Raw genomic sequence first — 16,756 nt, forward strand, 5'->3', positions numbered from 1 at the left:
CAACCACCATTCTACTTGGGTGATAAGGTATGGCTACTTCGTCGCAATATCAAGACCATTCATTCTTCTAACAAGTTGGACTATCAAAGGCTTAGACCATTTTCTATTTCTACACAAATCAATCCAGTTGCATATCGTTTACATCTACCGGAGTCAATGAAAATCCATCCAGTATTCCACGTGTCTCTTCTTGAACCATACAAGATAGTAGACATACCAAGAAGATGATAAGCTCCACCTCCTCCTATAGAAGTGGACAATAATGAAGAATTTGAAGTAGAAGAAGTCTTAGATTCAAGGCCACGCCGAAATAAATTAGAATATCTTGTCCATTGGCGCAGATATGATATTAGTGAATGCACATGGGAGCCAATAAAGAATCTTACAAATACAGCAAAGGCGGTGGAGGCTTTTCATCGACGACATCCATCAAAATCAAGATGAAATCCTTCTTTATAAAAGAAACAACATCTAGGTAAGACAACATTCTACTTTCAATTCTTGTTTGTAGCTTCTTTGTAGTTGTGACGCTCAAGAGATGGAGAACCAACAACCAGTGGATTTGACTCAAGAGCCTTTATTTACTGACCTGCCGGACGAGACATTACGATTGCCACAACCTTCAAGACGATGCAATCGAGATGAAGATCTTCAAGAACAACATGTTCTTCCTCGAATAAATGGCAAGATACAAAGCGTTTGGTATCACAATTTGAGAAGGGACTCCCGATGTTTGGTGATTTTGCTAGAAGTAGGAACAACTCCTGATGGTGTTCCAAATGTTCTATTCGAAGGAAGTTATGAAGGCCTCAACAATGATCAAATAATTGGGTGGTCTTTTCGCCCTGATATAGGACACTACCGATGGTTGAGAGGCCCTATCAATCATCTTCGAAGAGAACAAAGATCAGAGTATGTGGCGAATACAATTCGTCGCATCATAGATTTTCTCAACATATGATGACCGCTCCTTGTGGAACTCGTCCTTAGAAAGGAAGGTAATGTCACGGACATACTCATGTAAGCCAGTAATTACATATACAAATAGATAGAAGTAAAATAAAAGTAAGTAAAAGTAAATTAATTCTATAGTATTTGATATAGAAGCTTCGTAGAAGCTTCATAGATGCTTCTTTGACTTCATAGGTGTCTTTAATTGACTTTTTGGATTAGAAACGTGGTCAACAAGTTGGCCATGTGCCACACATATTATTAGCTAGAAGATCAAGCTAACTATGTAGTCTATACATAGAAAAACTTGCCTTGTAAGTCAAGGCATGTATTCTACAAAGTCAACACATATTGGAGGTCCTATAGAACATCGCCACGTAGCTCCTAGTTAGGTAGTATATATAGAGACAAGAGTGAAGCCTTCTTCACTCTTATCAACTCCTTTCTTACTTCCAGTCTAGTTTCAAGGGTCTCTAGTTTTCTTGTCTTTTGGCAATAGCCATTCCTGTTTCTCTTTTAATATACATACTTGTTTATTTATATTTTGTTACTTTTCTTTGAGTGAAGGCTCACTTGTCTGAATTACTTTTTCATCGAGTTCTTGTCCTTGACATCTACATTGCAAGTAAGATTTTGGAATTTAGAAGTAAATATAGTAGTTGATTATAATTCTTTTTGTAAAGATAGGAATTTCATCTCTAATATCATTTTTTAATTATTTTTTCTAAATATGGCTATAAATAATTCTAATAATGAATTTAGATTATATAAAAATTGTGAACCTTTTTTTATCAAAATGCTAATCAAAAAAGAGAATTTCTAAATATGAGTGTATGTATAAATCTAATTTGAGTAAATTTATTATGATATTAAAAAAGACATAATCTTAGATAGAACTTGTCTTGTTATAGAAATCTTCAAAATTTTGATCTTGTTCCATCAAACTTCTTCAGTATAGTAATCTTTGCATTTTTCATACTTATAATAGCAAGACTTTTTGGATTTAATTGTGAGATTTATCTACTTACTTCTTTCAACTACACAATTTTTTGGCATAGAAATTGGACCTTATTATTGACTTCTTCTGTAGATATAAGAATAATACCTCTATAATTGATGTTGATAACATATAATTTTTTTGCTCTGAGAATATTGATAAGCTTGTAAAGATCTATAATAATTACAATTTTACTTTCACTTCTACCAAGTGTTTCATTTTTAATTTTTCCTTCCATTTCTATAATAAAAAATTTTAATATATCCACAAATTAAATTAGAAGAGATAATCCGCAATTTCTAAATCTAATAAAACTTTTTGCAAAGTCAAATAGTCTACTTTTTTTAAAGAAAGAATCAATGTTAGAAAACAAAAATGTTAGTTAAAAGATAGATATTTTGTAATCTTTAAAGCTTAATAAAATAAAAAATAAATAAATAAAAGTAGAATAATTCACTCATTTTTATAACAAAAAAAGAATAGTTAATTAATACTCTTGGCAAATTATAGATAATAAAAACCTCAATACACTCTTGTGTTATTAAAAAAGAATAGATATTTATTCAAAGATAATACAATATTAAAACTAAAATGGCTATTGTCAAAGACAAGAAGACTAAAAACTCTTGAAACAAGACTAAAAACAATAAAGGCATCAAGGACATAAAGCTATATAATAACATTTTATAAAACTTCTGACACATTTCTAATTTTCATCACAAGCTTTTATATGTATACCATATGGCCAATTTGTACCACAAGTGGCCAACATGGGTGATATGTGGCCAAGTTTTTAATCTATGAATTACCTACAAATACATATCAAGTCAAATCTGCATTTGTAAGGCTTCTAAAAAGCCTCTCCACAAGATATAATATAATTTATCTACTTTTATTTACTTCTATCTAACTCTTCTTGTCTAAATAATTACAAGTATTAATTATATTCGTGATAATAAATCATGAATATATTTGAAAGATATTAGAAAATGGATTAAGATATGTAAAATATAAAAAAATATTGCTACAAGTAGAATCTAAAACAATGTTAGCAAAAATATAAAAAAAAAAGAAAAAATATTATTTATTTAATAAAAAAAATAGATAAATTATTTATATTTAAGATATTTAGAATTATTATAATTTCTAAATGATTCATATTAAATTTTTGATATGCTATTACATCATTAAAAAAAATCATATTTTAAAATATCTTTGATGCCTTGATTAAGTCTAGAAACACCTTTATTTCAGGTCCAAAGTTAGCTTTGTAATGCCTCTATTTAACTCGGTTTTAATTACATTGGATTGTAACCATAATTTTGTATTATGCTTTTAATACTATTCTAGTTTAAGTTTAAAAAATATTCATCCATTTTTATTATCATTCAAAGAATATATAAAGTCAATAACATTTTGTATGTTAGAAATTAAAATTTTTAAAAGATATACTTCTTCAAATAATGAAGTTGAATTAAACAATGCAATTTAATGAAAAAATTGTTATATGAGTGTCAAATTTTTAAAATTTAAAATATTTGCAACCTTAAAAATCTCTTCACTATTACTAGAGCAACTTAAACTTTCTTGTAGAAGATATTATAATTCTTGCATGATACACTAATATTTTGTAATTGTAATTGATGTTGCAAATATCATTTTTGAAAGATATTAATAATGACAACACTTTTAAAATCTTATATAAATTATATTCCTACTTTGATATCTTCTATCATTTTTAACAACACAATTAAACATTATTATACACCAAAAATGAAATTAATTAACCATGTTTTTACTTAATCACTTTGCAGTTCTACTGGATTCTTCAATAAACGTTAATACACGATCAGAGTTCATTTGTAAAAATATTCATATTCTAGGTGCATCATTATAAATTTGAAAAAGTATGATCACAGAAAAGTAATATCTTCCAATTATACAACCTGCAATCAAAACTCGTACTGTTCTAGAGTCATTTTTAATAATTTCGTTTCAAACTTGTTATCAAACCTTAATCACACAATTCAAAATTACTATCGCCTACAATGCGCAGAATTAGGCTTCAAAAAAATCAAAACAACCAAATAATCTTATTCCCAAGGCTCTTATTAAATACCTTTTAACCATTTTTATCTTTAAAAATTATCAAACCCACAGGTGAAAGCTTCATAAAAGTCCTTGCTCTAAAAAATGACAAAATAACAAACCCACAGGTGCAAGCTTTTGAAGGATTACATTCTGTTCACTTCCTGCCGCCAAGGCCCCCAAACCGTGAAGCACAATGAAACACTAAAAATATATTTGCGTATATTTGTATGAGATTATTTGTAGAGTAATCAACGTTACATAATAGAGGATTACTATCATAGTGATGGTTTCCTATCATGAAGGAAACCTGTTTCTCCAGATTGGGCGTTTGAGGAAGACACAAGGATGGTTCCATGAAGCATCTGCTCAACAGAAGAGCTTTTCTCTACACACTTTTAGGATGCAAGCAAGTAAGAATCCTGGCTGTGGAGCCTAAGAACGATACTTTGGATGATAATCTTTCATAGTGACAAGGATCAGCAACGGGCACCCATGTGACGGAGCTTAGAGGACTACTCACAGTGGTTCAATGCTGGCTTAACCTCAAGCCGATTTGTAGATGGTCGTGGTGGTATAATACCAGAGGATCGGGCCAAAAATTAGAGTCAATTGTTCTTATGGATTGAACACAGAACAAAACTATGTGTTTTTTATGCCGCTCCTGTGATGAGCTTTTCATGCTTATCCAGCTTCTTCACCTTCAAGATTCCAACGAGCGTCTGGAGACCGAACAGGGCACTAGCCATGAAGGCCACAGTGGCGGGCATCTAGAGAAAACCACAAGCATTGTTAGCACCTTAATTATGACATTGAGTCGGATAAAATGCTCCAATGCAGGATCTGATATCCCTCTCATCCAAAACTCTCATGAATCGCAAGAAAGAAAGGGAATCTATGTTCTTTTGGCTATGTTCTATGAAAATTTACCCCGACTGCGCTGAGATGCAGCATAGTCGCAAGTTGTAGGCATGTGGCTGCAAGAATGGCCTGCACATATCAAAAACCTCAACATTAATGGTAACCATTAATCCTCTAAAATTCTTACCAGCCAACACTTTGATTAAAAGGCCCAGTATGCTCGGGGGTCTCTTTGTCAACATGAATTTAGGCTCTTTCCAGACCTGAACCTACGTTTCACACCGAAATATCTCCAGATTGACAACACCGCAATAAGGGATAGAGATTCATACTTTGACATTAATACGTAATTCCATAGGGTCGTAGGTACAAAATCATCAGTTACAACAATCAAAAGACCAAATGGGCGTTATCAGCTCTCAATGAGAGTAATGGATTGAACGATGTAATTCATTATTAGACAGTAACAATAATTAGTCCTGCTTCACCTGGCAAATTGTTTGCTGCATTGTAGCAACACGTTTGAATGCCCTTTCAGACTCCAAGGCGCGCACTCTTAATTTCAAATCACCTTGCTCCTGCCACCAAGAAATCATACTACACACTAGGTTACCTTGAGCTAGATTACACGGAAAGATATAAAAAAGTAGGCATCAATTGTTGTTAATTGTCCCTGAACTTGAGAAGGGCCACTTACAAGACGCTGAATAATGCTGGAGATCTTCTCCACTCGGTCGGCTTGTTTGAAAACGTTGGCAAATGCTTGTGACTGCCTGTCCCATCGTTTTCTCAAATCCTTCACACTCAACGGTCCTCACCATTCAATGAGAGGTGAATCACAATTAACATGTTTATCACGTTCTTACCTTGCAAATTTTCCAGCCTATAGACTGATTGATTATTGCATTGGCTACACCAGCGAATATAAATTTGAAAGGAATGTAACCTTTAATATAACTTCCACCCCAGCCTCTCGGTATCTGAGAAGCTCCAACGCATATCTGCGGGTCAAAAAATTGCAACAACACTTATACACCGAAGTATGATATATGTTTTTAGTCTAAATAATGTTTTAAAAATAAGCATCACTACGCAGAATGAAAAATGAATCAGTTGACCGAACCAGAGAGATATCTACAAGAGATGCAAACTGAACGGTGCCTACAGTGATAGAAGACAGAACACTACACTTACGGTTTTGCAATTTCTGAAATATCAAATCGAGGATCTAAACCTTTCCCGATTCTATCCAACACTGCAATCAAGAGAAGAAGCAACACTGTCAAGTTATAGCAATGAGGAGAACGTATATGTGTATTTGTATTTCTTTTCTTACAAATAAGATAATACATCGACGAATGCCGACATTATTGAAACCATGACATGTTCGTGAACCTGAAAATGCCCGCACCACAAAAGTAAAGGTGGCTGGAAATCGAAAAGGTTGGTCTGCTCCAATAGACAACAGATCCTCTCTTGCATCAAAAAGATTCGAGTTTAACCAGTTAGGAAGACAATCCTATCCTCGACATGTTATCAAGCCCTACACCATGAGGCTGGAGTAAACACCGAAGGAAAATATTCTCCTGGTTTGTACATAATTGTTTGTGTGCACTTTCCATGTACACAACATAAAAGACCGATGGTTGTGATCCCATCAGGATAGTAAATATGAAAAACCCCTTCACTTGCCTCAGTTTAATGGAATCATATCCACAGCGTTCCATTGACCAGTGATGAAAATCAAGATATGCGGTTCCGCACTTACCAATTGCTGCCAGCCGCATCTTCCTCTTTTCAGCTTTCTCCTCCTTCGTCAATCGTTTCTTAAAACTCAGTTTAGCTGCTTCGGCTTTCATCCGTTCTTTTTCTGCTCGCTGTGCTGCTAATCTCTCCTCAAAGCTAAGCACCCAATGGCAAAGTTAGTTCGGAAAACTGTAAGTTCATTGATAAAATGGTCCATAATAGTAACACACGCACTTCAGATGCACGACACAATAGCCAAAGATAATCTCATCAAAAGATTACATAAAGAGGGAGGAGACCTGGAGTAATAAATACAATAATTTCAACCATTACCTGTTCAGAAAAAACTGTGCGGTGCGCCGAACGACAGTCGCTTGACGGTACCAATACCCCCATCTGCACCATGGCAGCCAAAACCTACAGAGCGAAGACTTATCCACTTATCACCCGATCGAGTACCAGATTCTTCATGAAGTCCACAGTTACATAATCATTAGTCTTAAGCCAACACTCCTCATGCGTAATGTGATAAGATAAATTGTAATTAAGTCAATGTGAAGGGCTTTAAAAACTGAAAGCGGACGTCTTAGGCTAAGTCACAAGTTCATCCCAGTCACAGTAAGATTTTCTACTGAACTAATTCAAAATAAAGAATACGCATCTTTTCATCACTAAAACATCACTGTTGATGTATGTGTGTGTGAATATATATATATATATATATATATATATATATATATATCAACATTTTGCTAGGATATGGAATTAACGACAAACTGATGTCATGAGAAAGCAAAAAAATAATAGCTTGTCAGGATCTTTTTCATACACACCATAAAACACCTCAAGAAGTCCTTCCCTGATGTTCGGACTAATGCTGCACAAATTGAACATTACACAGAACCAGAAGGATGAATCTATCACATAACTGTAATGTGCATGCCATTGAAACTAGTATCAGAATGCTGTTTCCAAAGTGGAATAGACATGTGCGACAAGCAAATTCCCTGATAAACAGCCATTCAACAACGAAATAATTTACCTGCCCATCATTCCAAAGTCATAGAAGATCAATCTGCCACCGTTGGTATCATCGACGGCAATATTTCCGGGGTGCTGCAAAAGCAAGACACTGTTCAGAGCCACTCTAGAAAGAGAACGTTTCATTCAACACTCATACATTGATATTTTGGTGCAAGACTTGAACAAAACAAAGGAAAACAAAAATAAACAAGGCCATAAACAAGATCCAACTATTCATGCAGTCAAAACAAAAAAGAAGAAAATGAATAAAGCTGGAAGCGTTAGAGTATATACCGGATCTGCATGAAAAAAGCCATGCCGCAAGCTCTGTTCCAAATAGGACTCCACTGCATAACTAGCAAGCCTGCACGTCACCGAGTGAGAAAGAAAATGTAGTCAGTTACTCCAATTGGCAAGCTTATTTTGAATGATGCATAAGATGTTCTTATGAGTCTCAGGCAAACCAAAGGAACAGAAAATCTCCAAAAATGAAAGGGTATGTGGGTCTTTCATCTTTCTCTACATGAATGTTAAGTGTACAATCGTAACACCTATTCCGATCAACTCCAAGCTCATCCAAAGCAGCTATCCGGTTGATTTTGATTCCAGGTACATACTCCATGACTAGAACCTGTCCCATACAAAAGTTGAATCGAGCACTAGCAGAGAACATGTCAGATTGGTAGTTCAAGGTAAATGATTCTCCAGAAGTGTTTTAACAAAATCTAACTTTCTACACATGTTTTTGCCAGTGGTAGAATCGTGAATTTGAAAATTAAAATGAGACAAATTTTAAAAAATAAAGTTTGAAATTAATTTAACTAATCAGATAAATAAGTAAATAGATAAATAAAATAAGACTTCTTCATCTATTGCAAACCTGGGGGGTGCTAAACTCCCGATACATTGCGGGAACCTTGACATATGGCATATCCCTGAAATTAAACGCAAATCTTTCTGCATTGGTAGCTTCTTTAGTGTAGTCGATTTCCTAACCAAAATAACAATCTGTAAAAAATCGAGAACCATGCTTTGACCTTCGTGCAACATTCGCAAACACGTGATCAATTACATTGATCGATGTATTTCAAGTATGTTTTGGTCATACATATACCAATGTAAGACACTTTCAACTAAAAGAGTTTTTAAACTCTTAACGTTGTTTAAATGCAGCTGCAAACCTCATATAGTACATTTGCACACTCGTCGTATATTGCAACCCAATCTCTCTTTGCTCCATCTGACTTGGGATCAATTTTTTGCAAATTTTGAGCTACGACCAAGAACAAAGTAGAAAATAAGCCTCAAGAAGATAGAATTTAGGATTCCTCCAGCAAACAAAGAAAGCAACAAAACATTTTTATTTTCACAGCTTCATGAAATACGATGGTCAGCTTACATGTCCACAAACAGAAGAGCAATATTAACAACAGTGTCGCAAAAAGGCTGAACCTAAAGAAACCATTTTCTGAAGTACGTAAGAAACCATGATTTAAACACTAGTGATGACCCGAAGCACTTACCAAGTTATCGGCATTAGGAGTAGATAAATGTCTGCCAGTTCGTTTAGTGCTTTGCTTCAAGATGTCGTATTTTTTTTCAGCACCGAAGTAGGATTGACAAAATTATATCTAGACAAAAACATGCGAAGCACACCACAGTGATGGGGTAAACAAGATGGGACTAACCCGCAAATTCTTGAGGTCGATATCAAAAAGAGCTTTAAGGCCTGGTCGTTGTACTTAAACGACGACTTCCCTGCCACGAAGTTTCGCTCTATGCACTTGACCTGAGTACAAACTCTCAGTGTTAAGTTTCCTGTTAAACACACATGGGAGGCGCCAAACTCAAGATCTTCCAATTTTGAAAAACACGTACCAAGACTAGCAGCAGCAATTGGATCACGATCGAACTGATCAAAAATAAGATCCACAGGCCGGCCTAATTCTTCCTCTACAATCTGCAGTGCAGTATCCGAGCTAAACGGAGGAACTTGATCCTGCACATCACAAAATGTTCGCAGTGAATTTCACACAGTAACAACAGTACAGGATGCCTATCCAATATGTAAACTAGATACAGTCACAACTATGTTTGTACTTTTACACATTGTGATAATTTCAACGGACCTGCAGCTCAGCTAGTTCGTCAACATATTCCTTGGCAAGAATATCAACTCGTGTTGAGAACTGTTGACCAATTTTGATGAAAGTTGGTCCAAGGCGCAACAAACCCTCCTTTAACCATGTCGCGAGAACCTTGCGTTTCTGCCGCTTCTTCAACTCTGTCATTCCACCTGAGCATCGCATAACAATCCATTTTTTTCAATTCGCCCCCAAAAGCCTTTACAACTCCCAAGATTCTTAAAACCTCTTCATTTACATCCTGATTTCCCAAGGTGAACCAATCCGCACAAAGAAATGACAAAAAGAAAAAAAGCAGGCGAATAATATGTACCTTTGTACATAAATTTTTGATTGTTAACCCACCATTTGAAGAGAAAGGTGATTACGAACCCCCAAATTTCCAAAGACCGTTGAATTGTGGAGTAGGTCTTGAACTTATTCCACCCCCCTCCAGGAGCAACGGAGACCTGTTTGAGACATAATGATGCACTAGGTTCAGTACTCAGCAGCAAATGAATAATTTGTATCTGCAGTGCATTTTAAAAATCATCAACTAACTCTCTTTTAAAAGTTACCTACTTAAACGGTTAGTAGCTGATGCCGAACAGCAAATTTCAGATAGCAAATCGTTTGCATCAGAAGTGCAGTCTGTGAAAAGGAATCTGCTTCGATACAATCCTGACATTCAAAATTTATTAGACAAGGATTCTGCTCATACCAAACTGTAAACGGGCTAGAACATAACCATCCTATAGACAATACTACAGGTTTATCCGTTCGAAACTCATCGCATGTACAGAATAAAAGGTGTTGTATAAGACATCAGGGAAGTTCGTTATTGGCACGTTCCTGCTCCACAATCGGTTCACAGATCCAGAGACTTGCTAAAAACCGCAAAATCAAACATCTATAATGGATTCATAAATGACTATCACTTGTTCATAAAAATAAAAATGAAAAAATGAAAAACTCCTCTCGCCTACACCACAAGATCGTCCGAAGCACCAGATCTATTTTTCTATACACAAGGGTCTTGGATAAATGAAACCACACAAACAAGGGTATCACCGTAGATCACCGAATTTAAACACCAAAAATCCCTTCAGCAATCTCCTTTAAGCAAAATTTAGAGCAGTGGCAGTCCTGCTCTGACATGCCATAACCAATAAACCCAACCCTCATTTTCTTGGAAATGCAAAAACGATTCAGAAATGAGGTATACGTGCTCTAACGTAAACATGAAACCTTATCTAAGCGTTAAGAATGTCGAGTTATACGCGGGAGGGTTCCATGGAATGCATGAGAATAAAGAGTAAAATGTCGATAACTACACACACTATGCATTCTCCGCCCTCGATGAGAGAACCCTCACCTTTGCGCAACCAAGAAAAGAAGGCACAATATATTTCACACCTTGGAATGTGAAGATGTTGCTTTCTTAAACCATGGATCTTCTTCCTTGATCGTCTTCACTTTGGACACAGCTTTCACGTCTTTAATCGCGTCTACAGTGGCACGACCTGCTCCGTTTGTGGGAGCACGGCTGGAGCCGTTCGCTCCTCCATCAGATGATCCGTTACTGCTACGACTCCCATTTGACAATGTGCTTTTATTCCAGAACACCGCGGCCCCACCATTGCTCGGTCCCCCAGCAACCATCGAAGACACCTTAACAGCACTGTTTTCAGTGGATCTGTTCGTGGCCACCTCAATCACACTGTTATCAGCACCAAGTGAAGCTCCATTCTCAGACTTCGAGCAACCAGACGCCTTGATCGCATCGGGAGAAGGCGACCATTATTGGCCCTCCTCGCCTCTCTCCACCTCATTCCCCAACTCATCTAATTGTATCTGCGCCCTGCTAATGCCGCTACTCCATCTTCCTTCCACAACCAACTTATCCTCTGAATACTTCACGACAATTCGCCCCTGCTTCATCCTCCCAATTCCCTCTCCTCTCGCCAACAACGCCACTGCTCCCGGAGCCTTCCCATCCCAACTCCACCTTACGGCGCTCTCAGTCCTCCAATCTCGCACCCCGGCGACAAATTCCTTCGCAGCGCACGCTGCTACGCACGCCGCCATCTCCGAAACCTCTCCAACGGAGAAGAGCCACCACACCACAACCCCAAAACACGCGGAAGTCCGCCCCAGAGTATCAATCAATTCCGCTAAACAAATTCTCTCCACCCTCCGAGACATACAAATCAATGAACCCTCTTCTATGAAACTCCGTCGCTCGTTGCGCATGCAGTCCGAAACTAGTCAACCAGAGATCGACGCACAGAATTGGGTGATGGGCACAAAGCCCGACCGAAGTGCGACTCGGAGAAGGCCAAATCAGAGCAACAAGGAGACAGGACAAAGCTAGGATGGCGATGCAGATATGAAGGTGGGGACTTTGCCGACACAAAGATCGCCATAGCCCAATGCGGCGCCCGCCAATTTCCTGGGCTTTGGTCGTGTGCAAATTTGCCACTGCAAGTCACCGCTTCAGACAGGAGCCTTGCTGGAACACGGTGATTTGTGTCTTCTATTCTAGGCTGATACTTGGGTTCAAGTTAAGGCCGCCAGCACTGTGAGCCTGATTCTCTGTTGCGAGTGGAGACCACGGTGTCTGTTTCTGTCACTACCTTGGTTCTGATCGTTTTCTTTCTATATCTCCGCATTTATTGTAGAGATCAGAGTTTGGAGTTTAGATTCATTTGTGAATGTACATAAATGCGCACAATTGGGGGTTTGGGTGCACAAACAGTGGATCTTCTAGGATTGAGTCGTTCCTAGCGGTGTCCTTTGGGACCTAGACAGTTCGTTAGCTGTGTGTAAGTACTGCAACTGTGAACAGTAGAATGATACTGTAACAATTCTACAGCATCGAGGAATACATATTGTTCCAAGCACAATGATCGTGAATATTTCCTCACTCTCACTAGACCTAACATCCTGTTATCGCAATGATCCGCGTGTTTATCAACGCTACTTTGTTTGTTGTGTACCTTGTAACTGCAATAAGAGGACAAAGACGACAATGTACAAAACAAAACAAACGAACCAACGAAACAAAACAGTAAACAGAAACCGTAGAAAAAGAAAAGAGAGAAAGGGTTCTCACTATAACCAGGGTGGCGAATACAGAGTCCTGTAAGAAAATGTACCAAATACAAAGTGGTCAACAGTCCTGGATTCATTGCCTACAATGATGATTTTCTCCATTTGATCAAGTGGAAAAAACGAAAAAGTTTCCAAAAATGGCTAAACGCAAAGGTTATCCTGCTAACCTGCAAATCTGGAGGTCAACCAGTAAACATCGAAACCTGTGGTATAGTATGCCGACAAAGGAGGGGAAAAGTTTCCGGAGTGCAGAGAAATAATGATTTACTGATCAGAGAACACAGTACAAAATTACAATGCCCCCAAATGTGCCCATTGGCGCACAGAAGGAAAGTGCAAGAGCCCCCATTCATGATAATGTGAACCACCCGGTGCTAGATGAACCTTCATCCTTGCTAACAATATCAGCCAAGGGAGTATTTATTCACAAGTTGCCACTTGCTTTGTATTCATACTCCTAATTTATCTTCGTAAGATTTTGGGAACTCCTGGAATTAATATCGTCGTAGAAGCACCCCCAATACAATGCTGATCAAAGCACACGAGCCATTCCTGGTAGAGAATGTCATAAATAGCTCAAAGGTTGTCAATGAGTGCCTTGGTGTAGTCAGTGGTGGTAGACTTGCCACCAAGATCAGACGTAAGATACTTCCCCTCTGAAATCGTTTTGAGTACAGCGTTGTGAATTTGATCTGCGTGGTTGTGCAACTTCAGATGATGCAGCATCATCACAGAGCTCAACAACAGGGCCGTCGGATTGGCCATATTCTGTTTTTTTACAAAGAAAAAACATTCAAGTCCATATTCCACGTTAGTGAAACTGCTTCAGAACTCGACACAAATTACCGCACCAGGTAAAAGGTGCTGCCACCCCTTTTTTCTACTATGTCCATCACCTCAATTTAACATCCTCAACACATCACAAACATACAATAAAGACTTTGTGCATAGAAAGGATAAATAGAAATGCCAGAAAGTGCAAAGTATTCTAATATGAACACTTGCTAAGGCCTGACGAGGAGGTACTAATTGAGTTACATCATGCACGACCACAATCAAGGGGACATAGAGGCAAGAGAAAAAGCGATGGTGAAGAAAACAACCTTGCCAGCGATATCAGGAGCTGTTCCGTGAACGGCTTCCATCAAGGCCAATCCATTGTCTCCAATATTTCCACTATTACCCAGAACTCAAATAACACACCATAATCAGCTTCACTGTCCAAAATCAATGCATGATTTTCACGCAGCAGATTCCTAAGAGCGGCACAAAACTTGTGAACTTTTTCAAGCCCCAAAAGACACCAGTAATTCACTTAAGTTTAAACCACTGCATGTGCACGGACGAGAAAATCTAAGGTTTCGGTGACACTTTTTATGCAAACATTTCCAAAAGGACTGGCGATCAATGAGGCTTAAATCCTAGCTACTACTTTTGTTGTGGTGAAAACCAATCCTCACAGCTGAGGAATGTGATCGAAGGTCGATGTAAGCTTTGAGAGGCTAAACTTACCTAGGGGTCAATCCTAAACCGCCAATAAGTCCAGCACATAAATCGCTGATGATATCACCATAAAGATTAGGCATCACCAACACATCAAACAATGATGGGTTCTTCACCAACTGTACAAGTGCAAGGCACGTTTAAGAAATATTAGATTACGTCATCGTCAGGATAACGATCATATTCATACACACACTAAAAACAGTCGAAGGGAAATGGATGAATAGCATATTCTCAAGGCCAGCAAATTGTGGAAATTTTTTATGACATAAATGGATTCAAGGATATCAAGCTTCAAATAATTTGTTGCAAAGGTGTTGTTGTTCCAGAAATCATACTGGATGTAGAGAAAGCTCATGGTACTCAAGAAAACCAATTGGCCCACAAACATCTACCAGAAACCCTACCGTAGCAATTACTACTGCAAGTTTAACTCTTTATCAGTGCATTCTGACAGCACCAAACACTGGGATATTGAATAGTAGTACAAAGTAAGGGGTCCTTGAAGACCTCGTTTTTAAGTATGCCTGATTTTAAGACTGTCAATTAGATTGTAGGATATACAGTCAATTCAAACGCACAAAGTATGGAAGACTCACCATCATGCAGCAATTGTCGATGATAACTTCTTCATACACAATGTCAGGATACTCCGCAGCTACTTCCCTACAACACTGTAACATCCCTCGAGTTATTTATGTCATGTCAGCTGTTACATCTTTAAAATTACCCGCTGCTCAAGTGATTTTAAAGCTGAATCGAATTCACCTCAGTGATAAGGGCCTCTGTAGACCACCTCGGTTATACACCAATACTGGACAACAATGCAACCTACGGGTCCAACTTCGAGATAAATACCTCCAAAAACAGTCCATCAGTCTTCTTCATGATATTTGCTTTATGAATGGCAGAGACTCGCTTCCTGCCATGTAGCCGAGCATAATGGAATGCGTATTTAGCCACACGCAAACTGGCATTCCTGGTGATAATTTTTATGCTCTCCACCACTCCCCTCACCACCTGATAACGCAAACAAACGTGGAGCTTGATATATCTGCTTACCACATTCTTGTTCACAGGACATCCAAATCTTCCAAAAAAAAAAAAAAAAAAAAAAAAAAAAGGCGCGTTACTGGTTCACATAAACCATAATCCTTAATCATATAAGACCAAGCCTACATCGAGTTCGTAGCACAATGGAAGCATCGTTCCAAACAGTACAAACATAAAACCCAGCGACAAAGTACACATTACCCTAGTAGCACTCGAAGCTCGTTTCGCTTAAAACAAAAACCCTAAGAATGTAGAATTCCGAATACAATCCAACACTTGCAGTATCCAGAACTCACCTGATGCTCCAAACCACTGTACTCGCCTTCAGTATTTTCTCGGATGGTAACTAGGTCAACATTGTCATAGCGTGTCCTGTACCCTGGGATGCTCAGACATGGTCTGACATTCGAATACAAACCAAGCTCCTTCCTTAGGGTCAAGTTGAGGGACTTGAAACCCTTGCCGATGGGAGTGGTCATGGGGCCCTTCAGACCTACTCCGTTCCTCCGCACAGATTCCATGCTTTCCCAAGTGAGAAAGCTGCCAGTTCGCGGGTCAACTTTAGTACCCACCCAATGCTCATCCCATTCAATTGGGGCTTTCGCGGCAGCGAAAATCTGCAAGAATCAGATAGCAAATTCCGGCCTTTGAAACCATCTCGATTACCGCAGGGCAGGCAACATGCTGAACGCCCGAACTTAGAACTAAACGAAGTACCCACAAAGATTTCACATGAGGGGGGAATTTCCAAAGAAGATTACCCAACGAATTCCAAGCTCATCTCATCTCATCTCCCCACGTAAACCACCACCCCAAAAAGATCGCAAACTACTGGAATCCAAATTGCAACATCGCAAATTCCGGAAAAAACGAACGCACACCACCCCTCACCTCCTTCACGGAAACAGCGATCTCGGGCCCAATGCCATCACCCGGAAACAAGGTAGCCGTGATGATCTTCTCCTCCTCGCTGTCGCTAGAGAACGATCGGCGCGACGCGCCATAGCTATTACTCCCTACCGACGATGCTGCGCGGGTCGACAAGAGCCGACGGGACAGGCCCGAGAGCCGGCAGCGTGAACCCAGCAACGCCATGGCTGCGGCCCAACCCCTAAATCACAGCGACAAAAGCAGCGGCACGCGACTCAAGTGCGGCGAAGAAATGGACGAGCACACAGCTTCAATGGCGATCTCAGCAAGCGCGACTGCTGGCTAGATTGTTGGTGTTATTGTGGTGTCGTCGAACGGTTGGCCCCCTTGAGCGATGAGGGGCAGCTAGTTAGCTCATTGCAGAGGC

At 38.7% G+C, this 16,756-nt stretch overlaps 1 protein-coding gene and 1 pseudogene across 2 annotated transcripts; both read right to left on the bottom strand.

Moving 5' to 3' along the window:
- Positions 1–4,235: 4,235 nt before the first annotated feature.
- Positions 4,236–11,451, bottom strand: LOC112286490 (protein ACTIVITY OF BC1 COMPLEX KINASE 8, chloroplastic-like; annotated as a pseudogene). The gene is made up of 19 exons (XR_016504670.1): positions 11,206–11,451; positions 10,124–10,259; positions 9,796–9,962; positions 9,545–9,665; positions 9,355–9,455; positions 8,848–8,939; positions 8,547–8,657; positions 8,218–8,325; positions 7,961–8,030; positions 7,686–7,759; positions 6,977–7,060; positions 6,666–6,799; positions 6,293–6,370; positions 6,092–6,152; positions 5,844–5,898; positions 5,595–5,693; positions 5,386–5,475; positions 4,967–5,026; positions 4,236–4,806 (listed from the first exon to the last, which is right to left on the bottom strand). The product of XR_016504670.1 is annotated as a protein ACTIVITY OF BC1 COMPLEX KINASE 8, chloroplastic-like (transcript).
- Positions 11,452–13,150: 1,699 nt separating this feature from the next.
- On the bottom strand, positions 13,151–16,756 carry LOC112286491 (isocitrate dehydrogenase [NAD] catalytic subunit 5, mitochondrial). Its single transcript, XM_024528418.3, has 7 exons — positions 16,351–16,756; positions 15,756–16,076; positions 15,265–15,426; positions 15,006–15,080; positions 14,416–14,525; positions 14,007–14,079; positions 13,151–13,671 (listed from the first exon to the last, which is right to left on the bottom strand). The coding sequence occupies exons 1-7, from the start codon at positions 16,552–16,554 to the stop codon at positions 13,480–13,482; spliced, it is 1,137 nt and encodes a 378-aa protein (XP_024384186.1). The 5' UTR covers positions 16,555–16,756; the 3' UTR covers positions 13,151–13,479.

Source organism: Physcomitrium patens, chromosome 9, assembly GCF_059467195.1.
Source record: "Physcomitrium patens ecotype Gransden chromosome 9, ASM5946719v1, whole genome shotgun sequence".
Classification (NCBI taxonomy): Eukaryota; Viridiplantae; Streptophyta; class Bryopsida; order Funariales; family Funariaceae; genus Physcomitrium; species Physcomitrium patens.

What these genes read in the sequence shown, in the direction of transcription:
- LOC112286491 (XM_024528418.3), bottom strand. Translation starts at nt 16,554, where the DNA reads ATGGCGTTGCTGGGTTCACGCTGCCGGCTCTCGGGCCTGTCCCGTCGG. An exon ending in TCGCTGTTTCCGTGAAGGAG is followed by an intron (nt 16,077 to 16,350) that starts GTGAGGGGTGGT and finishes TGATTCTTGCAG; the next exon opens with ATTTTCGCTGCCGCGAAAGC. An exon ending in TCGACAATTGCTGCATGATG is followed by an intron (nt 14,526 to 15,005) that starts GTGAGTCTTCCA and finishes GCACTTGTACAG; the next exon opens with TTGGTGAAGAACCCATCATT.